We start from the raw sequence: 13,784 nt of genomic DNA, 5'->3' as shown, positions 1-13,784 counted from the left end.
ACTGTCTTAAGAAAAACAATATTGTCTATTCTTAGATGAAAACTAATATTTGTTTGCTCTAATCAAAACTTAAATTAGGTTTTGTTCGACTTTGATCTAATAATAGTAAACCTCTAATTCAAAGGGTTTATGTAGGAGTTGAAAATAAGACTGATTTATTATTCTCAATCATAAAAAATACATTCTGATACCCTCTATTTGTAATAATTTAATTCTCGTAAAAAGGGAAATAGGGAAACTAGGAAAATAAAATAAAATAAAAGATTATATATCTATTTCCTCTAATTAGGAAGATTCTAAAGATATTATCTCAAATTACAACACTCCTTCTCAAGCTGGATCATACAAGATTGTATGAACCAAGCTTGGAATAGTCAAACTCAATTGTAGAGAACGTCAATGAACCAAATTGGACAGCAATGGACAAAAGCGAACTAGCACAATGAAACTTCAACTTGGACAGCAATGGATGAGGGCGAACTAGCACCATGAAAATTCAACTTGGACAGCAATGGACGAGGGCGAACTAGCACCATGAAACTTCAACTTGGACAACAATGGACGAGAGAGATTTCCATCAAAAATGGATGATGACTTGCAAAAGCAAACAACAACAAACTACAAGAACAGATGAAGGGCCTCCAATGGCGAACAACAACAAACTGTAGGGACTAGATTGCCATCAATAGTGGCGAACAACAACAAAATTTCAAGAACATGATTTCCATGAGTAACTTATGAGAGGCCTTCAAAGGCTAATAACCACAAACCAGTAGGTACTTAACTACCCTAAACAACAACAAACCTTCAGGGACTTAACTGCCCTGAACAACAATAAGCCTTCAGGAAACAACTGTCCTACAGAGGCTAACAACAACAGACCTGCAAAGACTACACTACCCTATAGCGGCTGGAACTATTCTCCTCCTCACGACTGAACAACAGAACGTGTAGGTGGAAGAACTGGTGAGAACCAATCCGTACGAGGGACAAATCTGAATCCCATATCTTCAAAAGAGTCAATTCAATGGGCGGTCTCAAAGAACAACTCTCAGTGAGCTGTTATAACAAAGCATTGACGGTGAAGAAAGCCTTTCACATTAGTGATGGTAGAAACCAAAAAACACCAAATATCGAAGACACTTTGGAGGTCCTAAGTTCTCTATTGGACTACTCCCAAATGGTGATACTTACACTGTATCACAAAAGTACAGGCTAAACTCTAGCCCAAGAATAAAGTTCTCTGCAGGGACTGAAAAATATTTCCCCTCACGTCAAACAGTGGAAACGACGGCTAATGCACTTCACGAGACACTCTTAATCTTGACCAAAGAAAATGCAGTAGCTTATTGAGGCACTAGCGACAAACTGCAGAGGTTACAACAACTGACTGCAGCAACAACGGCTTTAAAGCACCCACCAACAAAGCTGATGAATTGTTGACTGGAACATCACAACTACAGAAATAGACTCCCCTTCATGCCACAGGCCAACGGGGACATCACACTTGCAAGAGAGAATCACGAAATTGTAATCAGATGATGGAGACAGGCTTGGCCACAGGTGCCGGTGCATTCGACGGCAAAAGCGGCGGAGACGTTAGCAAGAAGCACCAATCAGTGCCGCACAAGAAAGAGGAAGAAGAAACCCATTGGTGGTGGCATAAAGCCCGTGAAGGCAGAGAACCCTTCTCAATGGAGAAGAAGATGACAGAAGCGGGAGTAGTACTAGGAGCTGGCGCATCAGCGGCATCAGCAGCGGAGACAAAGCACTGTTGCTTGAGAAACAAAAAACGAATGAAGCTTGCAGCGAATAGTGAGAAGCAAAGAAGACGCAAATTCTGCTATGGAAGGTCAGAACAGAGAGGAGGAGGTCCGGCGAGGTGTGATTCCGACACTGAGACAGCGGCGCGTAAACAGTACGCGCCCGAGATCTATCAAAGAGAAGAGGCGCGTGACGGCGCGTTCAGACGAGACAGAGACGGCGATTACCAAGGTTAGGTCGCGCTTAAAGAGACGATCCAGATCCGCTGGTCACCGGTCGAAACTGCGACGGTGACCGGCGGCGGACGGTAGCCGGTGACGTACGGAGGCCGGCGGTAGACAGTGACCGACGGCGGAGAGCGGCGGTGCACAGTGGAGTAAGCAGCAAAGGCAGTGACCTTTCTTGGGTTCTTCGAAGAAGAGACTTTCGGTCTCTTTGATTCAACTGGAAGTTAATAAGAATGCCAAAAGGAGCCAAAATTGATTGGGCATAAACAGATCTAAAGCACCAATTTCAGCTGCTGGTCCGAAAGGGAATGAGTTTGTATTTGGTAATACTGGAAAAAAAAGGCTAGAATTCTAAGGTAGAACTTGACTAGGGCAATTGAAACGCATTAAAAACACATGTTAAAAAAGAGACTTTAATGGGGCCGCTTGTGGCCATGGACTGATACCAAGTTGAAAATAAGACTAATTTATTATTCTCAATCATAAAAAGTACATTCTGATACCCTCTATTTGTAATAATCTAATTCTCCTAAAAAGGGAAATAGGAAAACTAGGAAAATAAAATAAAATAAAAGATTATATATCTATTTCCTCTAATTAGTAAGATTCTAAAGATATTATCTCAAATTACAACAGTAGGGAATAAAGGGTTGGCTTGGCCAGTTAATGATCAGAGCCAAATAAACTGAAGTGTCATTTAGAAGGTTGTATGCTAGTGTGTATAAATAATAAGCAAAAATTGTTGGTGATCTCACATCAAATAAATATATTGTCAAATTATAGTATACAAGTGAGCGCAATTTCATTTTATAAGTTGGTCTTATAAGACTGAGTTAGGTTTAAATCCATTTTCTAAGCAAAAGTAGTAGTGATTGGCCATTTTAGGAATAATGTTTGTCTCAGAGTATTCAGGTCTCTGTGATAAGATAGGTTAAGGCTCTACTACTCTATATCTTCATTGCTCAACATGTATCCTGTTGAATATAGTGAAAAACTATATATATGAGATTAATCTCCCTTGTGTTAAATACACACATAGGGTTCTCTATTTATAATAGAAGAAATATGGGTTAAGCCCAAAATGCAAATAAGAAATAATAACAAACTAACTAAAAGATAAAAGATATAATATATCTAACACTCCTCCTCAAGCTGGTGCATACAAATTGTATGTACCAAGCTTGTTACTAATATAATCCATAAAGACTTAATGAAAATATCTGTTTCTGCACTCGAGAGACACCAAATTGTTAATGATTTGCAAGATAACATAGAAGACGAAATACCAACCCAGAAGACTCCCCCTGAGCAACAAATCTGGGAGGTTGCTCCATGTAAATCTCTTCTTGCAAATCGTCGTTCGGGAATGCCACTAGTGGATAAAGAGGTAATTGTTGGAGAGTCACCATGGCTATAAATAAACTAACAAAAAACATCTTTTCCATGGGACAAAAAAGCATATATGGACGGGTCAAACGCAATGGTGACAAAAAAAGGAGGTCAGAAGAGACACCAGCAAAAGAAGCCATGGATGAACAAGAGATAGAAACCATAAAAATTCCAAAATTCTCCAATCAAGGCACCTGAAAAAGGAAAAGAGCAACCTCGATGCTCTAAATAACTGTCTGAGAGGAGACAGAACGTGCGATGATGAGCTTGAAAGAGGAAAACGAGCGACCTCGACGCTCTGAATTGCTACTAGACATGCCACCATGCACGACGGAAAAGGGAGCAAATCCATAACTTCAAATGGTGCTAAGAGCGCGTAGAAGCTCCAATGAAGGTGTCGTTAATGACATGGTGATTGCTTAACTGAGACGATCAAAACCATGTGATCGTCGAACCTTAAACTCTGATAGTGGCAACGGTAGACGGCGGTAGTAGATAGCGCCACCGCCAGCAGCGACAGATGTAGTGACAGAGGCACCAAAAACTTTTTCTTAAAAGAACCTTAGGCTCTAGATACCATGTTGAATATAGTGAAAAACTATATATATGAGAAACTATATATATGAGATTAATCTCCCTTATGTTAAATACACACATAGGGTTCTCTATTTATAATAGAAGAAATATGGGCTAAGCCCAAAATACAAATAAGAAATAATAACAAACTAACTAAAAGATAAAAGATATAATATATCTAACATATCCCATTGGTACCACCTGAGTTGGAAAATTCTCATCAATAATAATTCAACATGAGAAATTCTCATCTGAGTTTAATTCAACATTCTGATCCACTTTTGTCAGTATCATGGGGACTGGAGAGACATGAGAATTTTTTTACAACAGGACAGCATAGAGTAAGACCCTTTAGTTGACGAGGAATAGTAGTGTCTTCCAGCTATTATGTACTACCTTATCTAGACATGGAATGCCCAATGAGAAATTATAGATTGAATCTTCTTGGGAGTTGCCTAGTGAAATGAGGACTGAACAATTCCAAGAAGGCTGAAACTTCACATTTAGAGATGTACAAACATGAAACTCATTTGGTTATAGCTTGGGTCAGTCTGATGCACTCAGAGAAAATGAATTGCAGAAGGCTCAGAAAATATAATTGAGTGGCATGCAGTCAATACTTTACCTCATTTCTAGACTCCTAGTTTAAGGACATTTATTTTATGTCGCTTATCTGAAGGAATAGTAAACATGTCAAATTGATTGGAAGGAACAGAAAAGGTTGATTGAAATTGTACTTATTGATGGAAATACCCCATTTCATTTTAGTGAATTTTGAATGATACAGAATTTAGATCAACTTCGTTCAATCTGCACTTAACCATGTATAATTGTTTTGGTCTGATTTTCTCCCCACAAGTGTTGGATTTCGTTTTGTTCTTTCAACATTCTTGCTTTATAGGATTATTTGTTGTCTGTACCTCCCAGTTTATGATCCTTGTAAATTTAAGCACCCATATATGGTATGGCATGACAAATATTAGGTGGTAGACCTCCAGAAAAATATTTGTATGGTTACTGGAAGGAAGTGCTTCTAAAGATCAATTGTCATGTGTTCACAATTTTCTTTCAACTACTTGTATTCTTTTATAATTTGTCAAATTCAATGTGTCTAATAATGAAAGTACTTTCATTTGAGCCGAGCGTATTACTCACTCACATCCATCAGATAACTGACAATGCATAAGCAGTTTAACCCGTTTGAATTATTGACTAACTCATAGATCTGCTTATGTAATTCAACGTAGGAGATTGAGTCTTGTGTTTTCAGTTTGGTGCTATAAGCACTGTATCTATCTAGTTCTTTTCAAGAGTGGACTCTATTCTGAAATATATAAGCTTCGAGCTTAACCAATTGGATGAATTTATTGTGATTTATGAATTTATATTAGATCACCTTCAATTTAGTACACTCTACATAACAAGTGTCACATCATTGTAGTAGCCAAGGTTGTTCTTCATTTGCTTTTAAGAGCTTTTAACAATTTTTCGTAACTTGTGATACCATATGGATTACTTGTTTGTAGTAGAAAAAGGAAGATAATCATCAATTCTTTCATGTATAAGAACCCTCTCTATATATGCATATAAACAAGAAAATGTCAGTAGAAGTACTCTGATATCAAGTGAAACAGTTGTAACATCTTGTTTGCTCATATCTGTGCATTTCATATTTTTTAGATCCTTATTTCCTGTATAGAATCTTGAGGCAATTAAAATAGATTAGTTGTGTTTTTCTTCATGTCTGCATTTTTGTAAGATTACACTAACCTTAGCATATATCTGATATGGCAGGTTGCACTAACAGAAAAATGGGCCAGAACATATGAGAACAAAGGGATAGGATTTTACTCAATGCACCCAGGCTGGGCTGAGACTCCTGGAGTTGCAAAGAGTTTGCCAAGCTTCTCAAATTCGTAAGCACTATTACTGCTTACATTGACTGTTACTGTAAAACATTGGAGATAGAAACTATTCACATAGAGAGTTGATCTTTTGATACAGTACAAAGCTTTCTAGGAGCCTGCCTGAATTAGCTTCTTTGGGGGAATTAACAATTTTTAATTGAAAACTTCCTCTGAGAACACTGAAATGTTTTTTTCCAAAATTAAGCAAAATCAAACATGCACTAGGCATGAATTCGATTCTTGTTACCCCTTGGTCTTTATTATAAAGGCTTTGTTTGGATGAGCTTATGTGTAAATGTTAGGATATACAAAGAAGAGAAATTAGTTAAGATAGTTAGAATATTCACGAGTTAGTTGCTTGAGGTGTGAGTTAGATATAAATAGAAAGAAAAAGAGGTGAACTTTTGTATTTCTGAAGGGAAAGTCAAGAGTGTTTTCCTATTTTTTGTTCTTTTTATTCTATTCAATAAAGAAACATTTCTTTTCTTTCTCTTTTCAATTCTTGGTTCCTAACAGTAAAAGACATTTAACATAAAAAAATATGAAATATAAAATGAATTTGGTTTTTCCATAAATTAAAATTAGTTTATATACATGTTAAAAGTAAAAATTTAGAGAAATTATATGAATAAACTTCTATAAATAGTTTATGCATAAAATATTTTTTAACTGTTGAAAAGTTACTTTTTTTAATTCCCCTATAAGTTTTAATGGAGAAGTCTATCTAAATTGAGCTACATCGCATTTGTTAAGTCCAAATAGTATGCACCTACTTGCTTTAAGTACAATTTATCCTTAAAATACCTTAAGAGTCAACAAAGAAGAGAAAGTAAACTATTGTTGGCACCATTGGAATAACTAACTATATATATTGATTCAATTATTTACAGGTTTTCAGGGAAGCTTAGAACAAGTGAAGAAGGTGCAGACACAGTTGACATTACAACCAAAGGAAAAACTGGTGTCAGGTGCATTTTATTTTGATAGAGCTGAAGCTCCAAAGCACCTTACATTTGCTGGTACCAGTGATTCTCATGCTATAATCGATTCTGTTGTTGATAGTCTTCATTCCATGGCTTCTCTTTTTGGCTAATCATGTATTTTTTGTCCTGACATTAGACATCTAGTGGCACAATATAACATTTCTATAGTTAGTGGGTTGATATAAATTGATTTCAGCAATAAACTAAATTCTTCTTCAACCAAACCAGACTTTTGAGATGCAAAAACTACTTAATTTGGATGAATTTCATTTGTTGTTTCACGTCATTAGTTTTATTTTATTTCAGATAATAACATAACGAATGGGATGATGAATTGTATTTTTCTTCTTGAACGCTAACATTAGTGTGATGAAAATTTAATTTTGATATAAAATGCTAGACTAAATGTTTTTGTATTATTATTGTTTGAAATCACTTTAAATGATTTAAATGTAACTATCTAACTAGTCCGCCAGAACAAAGAAAGTAAGTGTAAACTTGTTAGGAATCCGAGAATAGGATCCTAACCATAACGCTCGGTCACTGATACGCACACTCACTTAACAGAAAGAATCAAATAATGGGTATTTTATTCTATGAAATGAATAAGGAGAACACGTGTAAGACGAGGGCTTAACCCCTCTCACCAGGTGTTGCCACCGGTCTATACAAAGTATATGATTTTTCTCTCCACTCTTACAGTATAAAGTGTTATTCCTTATATACCCATTCTACCCGCCTTTTTCTCACCGCTTCATCGCAGTCGTTAGGCCTTCTTTTTCTTCCTTCTTTCATAAACTATTCAACCCCTAACATTACCCCCATCCTGAAGATGAACCTTCTCCCCAAGGTTAAATTCTGGGAATTGCTCTTGGATAGTAATCTTGTCTTCCCATGTCGCTCCATCCACCCCTCCTTCATTCCATTCAATTAGCAATTGCTCTCTTATCTCTTCTTCTAGTTATTGTTGTCTTCTATTCAGAATACGTATTGGCCAAATAGTTGGGCCCTCCATATGCAGATCAGCTGGCAGCTCCCTCTCTACATTCTTCGCTCCAATTGCCAGCTTCAACTGTGATACGTGGAATACGGGATGTATTCGAGCAGTATCTGGCAGCAATAATCTGAAGGCCACCTTCCCACCTGTTGCACCACTTTAAATGGTCCATAGTATCTAAGACCTAGTTTCGGGTGTATCTTGGTTGGCATGGAAGGCTATTTGTGAGGTCTAATCTTCAGATAGACCCAGTCGTCCACCTTAATTGTCACCGGTTTCCTGCTACGATTCGTCTGTTTTACCATGGCTTCTTGGGCTCGGTTCAAATGGAATTTTAGTTTCTGGAGTGCCTCATCCCTCGTCTTCAAGTCTTGTGCCACCGCTTCCACCAAAGTCTCCACCAAAGTCTCCCCCGGAACGAATCTGATTAAAGTTTGGGGTGCTCGCCCATAAACTGTGTCAAAAGGCGTGCATTTTGCTGCTCCTTGGTAACTGGTGTTGTACCAGTATTCTGCCCAAGGCAGTATAGTAGTCCAGCCCTTGGGCTACTCCGAACAAAAACAGCGTAAGTACCCTTCCACGATCCGATTTAACACCTCCGTCTGTCCATCCGACTCGCGGTGGTAAGCGGTGCTCATCTTAAGGTTTGTTCCTTGCAGCTTAAACTACTCTTTCCAGAACAAACACAGAAATAAGGGATCCCTATCACTTACTATTGACAGCGTAAGTACCCTTCCACGATCCGATTTAACACCTTCGTCTGTCCATCCGACTCGCGGTGGTAAGCGGTGCTCATCTTAAGGTTTGTTCCTTGCAGCTTAAACTACTCTTTCCAGAACAAACTCAGAAATAAGGGATCCCTATCACTTACTATTGACTTGGGTACCCTGTGCAACTTAACCACTTCTCTCACAAATAACTCTGCCACCATGCGAGTTGTATAAGGGTGCTTCAGAGGGATGAAATGACCATACTTGCTGAGACGGTCTACCACTACCAAAACAGCATCATATCCCTTGGATTTTGGGAGTCTAACAATGAAATCCATACTAATCTCTTCCCATATTGCTTGGGGAATGGGTAAGGGTGAAGTCGCCTGATACTTGTGCTGTTGACACACTAAACAATGTGCCACATACTCTGTCACATCCTTTTTCATCCCTATCCAATACAAAGATTGGGCCACTCTTCGGTATGTGCGGTATATCCCTGAATGTCCCCCAGTGGTCTATGCATGCATTTCAGCTAGAATTTTCGGGATCCACTTCGACTTAGCCGACAACACCAACCTGCCCTTGTAGTGTAACCTCCCATTCTCCAAGGTAAATGCAGGATGCATATAAGGATTTTTGGTAATGTCTTCCACAATTTTCTGGACCTCTCCATCTTCCTCCACCTCCTCTAATACCTCTTGGAAGTCTCTCCAATAGGGTCTGACAATTATGTTCAACTTTGTCTCCCCGTCCTCTACACTCCTGGACCCCATTCTTTCTCCTCCATTGCCTCTATTCCTCTCCGGGACAATGCGTCCGCTACCTTATTCATAACTCCCGCTTTATAGATTATATCAAAATCATAGCCCAAGCAATCCAATTCTGTTGATTCTGGGTTGTTATTCTCTGTTCTAACAAGTATCTCAAGCTTCTTTGGTCAGTATGGACCACGAACTTCTGGCCTAGAAGGTAAGGCCGCCAGTGTTGTATTTCCATCACAAGGGTCATGAGCTCCTTCTCATAAATTGACTTGCTCAATGATCCTTCAGACAAAGCTTTATTGAAGAAAGTGATTGGCCGCCTGTTTTGTGTTAACACTGTTCCCACTCCCACTCCAGACGCATCACACTCAACATGGAAGGCCTGAGTAAAATCAGGCAATGCCAAAACCGGTGCAGTAGTCATGGCTGTTTTCAATTTCCCCATGGCTTCCCTGGCCACATCTGTCCAAATAAAACTGCCCTTCTTCAACATGTCCGTTAGAGGGCGGACAATCTTGCCATAATCTCGAACGAATCACCTATAGTATCTAGTCAATCCCAAAAATCCTCTCAGACCTTTGATGGTTTTGGGTTCCTCCCATCCCAGAACAGCTTCCACTTTTTCTTTATCCATCTCCACCCCTTTTTCGGATATCAAGTGGCCTAAGTATCTGATATGTTTTTTCCCAAACTCATACTTCTTACGATTCGCCACCCACTGATGTTGCATCAAAGTGTTCAACACACACCCCACATGCTCCAGATGTTCTTTCCAAGTCCTACTATAGACCAAAATGTCGTCAAAGAATACCAACACAAATTGTCTCAAATGCTGTCTCAAGAAGGAATTCATGGCACTTTGAATTGTGGTCGGGGCATTGGTAAGCCCGAAGGGCATCACCAAGAATTAGTAGTGCCCTTGGTGTGTCCTAAAGGCGGTCTTGTGGATATCCTCCTTTCCCATCCTAATTTGGTGGTAGCCGGCCTAAAGATCTATCTTGGAGAAATACTGCGCCCCTCCTAATTCATCAAGCAACTCTTCTATTACCAGAATGGGGAATTTATCGGGTATTGTGGCTCGATTAAGGGCCCAATAGTCTATACAGAAACGCCAACTTTCATCCTTCTTCTTGACTAGAATGTCTAGACTAGAGTAGGGGCTGGTACTAGCTCGAATAATCCCCGTTTTTAGCATTTCCTCCACCTGCTTTTCTATTTCTCCCTTCAAAACGAGTGGATATCTATAAGTGCGTAAATTAATGGGGCCTGTTCCTTCTTTCAGAATTATCCTATGCTCACTCTCCCTCTCTGAGGGTAAATCTTGAGGCTCATGAAACACTTGCTGAAATTTTTCCAGCAATTTTTCCAACTCACTCCCTTGTTCTTCCGTCAAATCTTGCTTCTCCCCTTCTCCTATAGGTACTTCCATTTGTCTTAACCCCCATAATACTGCCACCAACCTCTGCCTCAGTGATTTTGAGCAACTCTTCGGGTGCTATTATCTCCCTAGCCAAAGTTGGATCCCCTCGGATCATCACTTCCTGTCATCTTTGTTGGAACTTCATGGTTAAATTACCCCAATTATTCACTACTTCCCCCAACTTAGCCAACCATTCCAACCCTAGAATCAGGACTACACCTCTTAAATCGAAAACATAATACTGCTCCGTAACTTCAACATCCCTCATATGTATTACTACCCCTCTGCAACAGCCTTGGGTTTGTTTCCTTTGTCCGTCCCCCAAACAGACCGAATGAATCTGGCCTTTATCTACCTCCAGTTGCAGCTCCTCAACCAACGCTTGGGATATAAAATAGTGGCTAGCACCACTGTCAACCATGATCAGCACCACCCTATCACCCAAACTTCCTTGAAGTTTCATGGTTCTCGGTTGGGTCAATCCTCCTGCAGAGAAGAAGGATAATTCTAACCTCTCGTTTTCCACCTTCACTTCGATTTCTCCAGGTTCTTCCTCCTCATCCTCGCCCAAAATCATCACCCTCAAGCTGCGTTCCGGACAACTGTGACCAGGGTCAAATTGCCCCCCACACCGGAAACAACGTCCCTCTTCCCTTCTCTTGAGATATTCGTGATAAGGGAGGTTTCGCACTACTCTTCCCATGGTGTTGTTCCCCGTAGTACTCACACCCCTTCTCGTAGTATGTCCCGAGTTTCTAGTTGTCCGCCCCTCCTGGTTTCGCATTGGTTCCACTCGGGTTAAGGGGAGGAAGGTAAGGATCAAGGGGGACCCAACACTAGAAAGGAAGATGGTGGAACCCAGTGCTTTACTAAAAATGAACGAAGTCAAGGTTTGGTTGTTGATCTGGGAGTTAGAATCGTTGGAGTCGAAGGGGGAAGGTAAGGACTATCCAGGCTTAACAGAGGAATAAGGCTGAGAAATGGAGTTGTTGTTGAGCCGGTACAGGGGAGTGTTTGCTGACCCTGTGGGGTTACCTCCTGACCGCGGCATGGTGCATCACATACCTCTTAAAGAGGGCATGGATCCTGTCAATGTCAGGCCCTACAAGTACCCTCATGGGATGAAGGGGGAAATAAAGCAGCAAGTCGCGGAGATGCTAAAAACGGGGGTAACTCGACCCAGCCACAGCCCTTACTCGAGTCCTGACATCTTGGTGAAGAAAAAAGATGGCAGTTGGAGGTTTTGCATTGACTATAGGGCGTTGAATCGTGCCACGGTGCCAAATAAATTCCAAATACCAGTGATTGAGGAGCTATTGGATGAGTTGAGGGGGGCTTGCTATTTTTCGAAGATGTTGCGAAGGTGTTGTCATCTCTAGAGCAGAATAATTGGATGGCAAACAGGAAGAAATGTGAATTTGGGCAGACTCAGATTAAGTACTTAGGTCATGCTATATAAAACAAGGGGGTAGAAATGGATCCCGAGAAAGTGAGAGTTGTGATTGAATGGAGCAGGCCGAAAACGGTAAAAGGAGTGAGGGGTTTTTGGGTTTGACTGGTTACTATAAGAGGTTTGTCAAGGACTATGGGAAGATTACCAAGCCCTTGACAAAGTTATTGAAGAAAGGAGAGTTCGTATGGAATGAAAAAGCAGAAGAAGCCTTGTAGAAACTGAAGAAGGCTATCACGACATCTCCCGTGCTATCTCTGCCAGACTTCCAACAACCTTTTCACATAGAGTGTGATGCCTCTGGTAACAGTGTAGGTGCGGTATTGACTTAGGGGAGAAGACCGATTGCCTATTTTAGTAAGGCATTATCAGCAAGGACGTTGAGCAAATCCATTTATGAGAAAGAACTGATGGCTTTGGTATTAGCCATACAACATTAGAGGCCTTACTTGTTGGGGCAGAGATTTGTTGTGCATACCGATCAAAGGAGCCTTCGCTACTTGTTAGAGTAGCGTATCACTACTCAAAACCAACAAAATTGGATTGCAAAGTTGTTGGGGTATGATTTTGAGATAGTGTACAAAGCAGGGGTTACCAATAAAGTCGTGGATGCTCTATCTAGGAGGGATGAGGGGGATAATGAGGAAGAAAAAGAATTGGGAGTGATGGCCATGCCATACTGGCATGACTTTGGAGAAATCTTAAAGGAGATGGAGGAGGATGACACCTTGTGGAAGGTGATTGAGGACCTTAGAAGAGATCCGAATACCCATCCAGTGTATACCCTTGAACAGGAAAGGTTGCACTATAAAGGGAGGTTGGTGCTATCAGCCAACTCCACATGGATTCCAAGGTTGCTAGCAGAGTTTCATGTTACGCAGACGGGGGACACTCGAGCGTATATAGAACATATCGAAGATTGGCGTAATCCTTGTTTTGGATCGACATGAAGAAGAGGGTAACCAAATATGTCGCGGGGTGCTTGGTGTGCCAGCAGCACAAATACTTATCTTCTTCTCCTCAAGGACTACTGCAACCGTTGCCAATTCCGAATTCCATTTGGGAAGAGTTGAGCATGGACTTTATAGTAAGGCTTCCCAAATCACAAGGACACGATGCTATACTCGTGGTCGTAGATCACCTTAGTAAATACAAACATTTTCTACCACTTAAGCATCCTTATTCGGCCAGAATGGTAGTAGAGCTATTCATCAAGGAGGTTGTTAGGCTGCATGGCATTCCAAAATCTATCGTGAGTGATCGGGACCCCCTTTTCCTAAGCATTTTCTGGCAGGAATTATTTAAGGGGCAGGGGACTCAGTTGAAAATGAGCACCACATATCATCCGGAGTCAGATGGACAAACAGAGGTTTTAAACCATGTATTGGAGGGATATCTTCGGTGCTTCTGATCTGAACAACCGAAAGGATGGATGACAGTTTTACCTTGGGCTGCTGAGTATTGGTACAATACCAGCTATCGTGAGTGATCGGGACCCCCTTTTCCTAACCATTTTCTGGCAGGAATTATTTAAGGGGCAGGGGACTCAGTTGAAAATGAGCACCACATATCATCCGGAGTCAGATGGACAAACAGA

The 13,784-nt window shown here is 40.5% G+C and overlaps 1 protein-coding gene across 1 annotated transcript in view; it reads left to right on the top strand.

Annotated features, from left to right (window-relative positions):
• LOC108344930 (uncharacterized) overlaps nucleotides 1–7,110 on the top strand; it is a 36,033-nt gene extending 28,923 nt beyond the window's left edge. Inside the window, 3 exon segments of the mRNA XM_017583469.2 lie at nucleotides 5,751–5,872; nucleotides 6,754–6,795; nucleotides 6,797–7,110. Coding sequence (XP_017438958.1) covers nucleotides 5,751–5,872; nucleotides 6,754–6,795; nucleotides 6,797–6,956 — 324 coding nt within the window. The 3' untranslated portion in view covers nucleotides 6,957–7,110.
• Nucleotides 7,111–13,784: the final 6,674 nt, after the last annotated feature.

Source organism: Vigna angularis, chromosome 8 (assembly GCF_016808095.1).
Source record: "Vigna angularis cultivar LongXiaoDou No.4 chromosome 8, ASM1680809v1, whole genome shotgun sequence".
NCBI lineage: Eukaryota > Viridiplantae > Streptophyta > Magnoliopsida > Fabales > Fabaceae > Vigna > Vigna angularis.
Note: the sequence above shows the minus strand (reverse complement) of the source record. Positions and strands in the feature narration are given on the sequence as shown.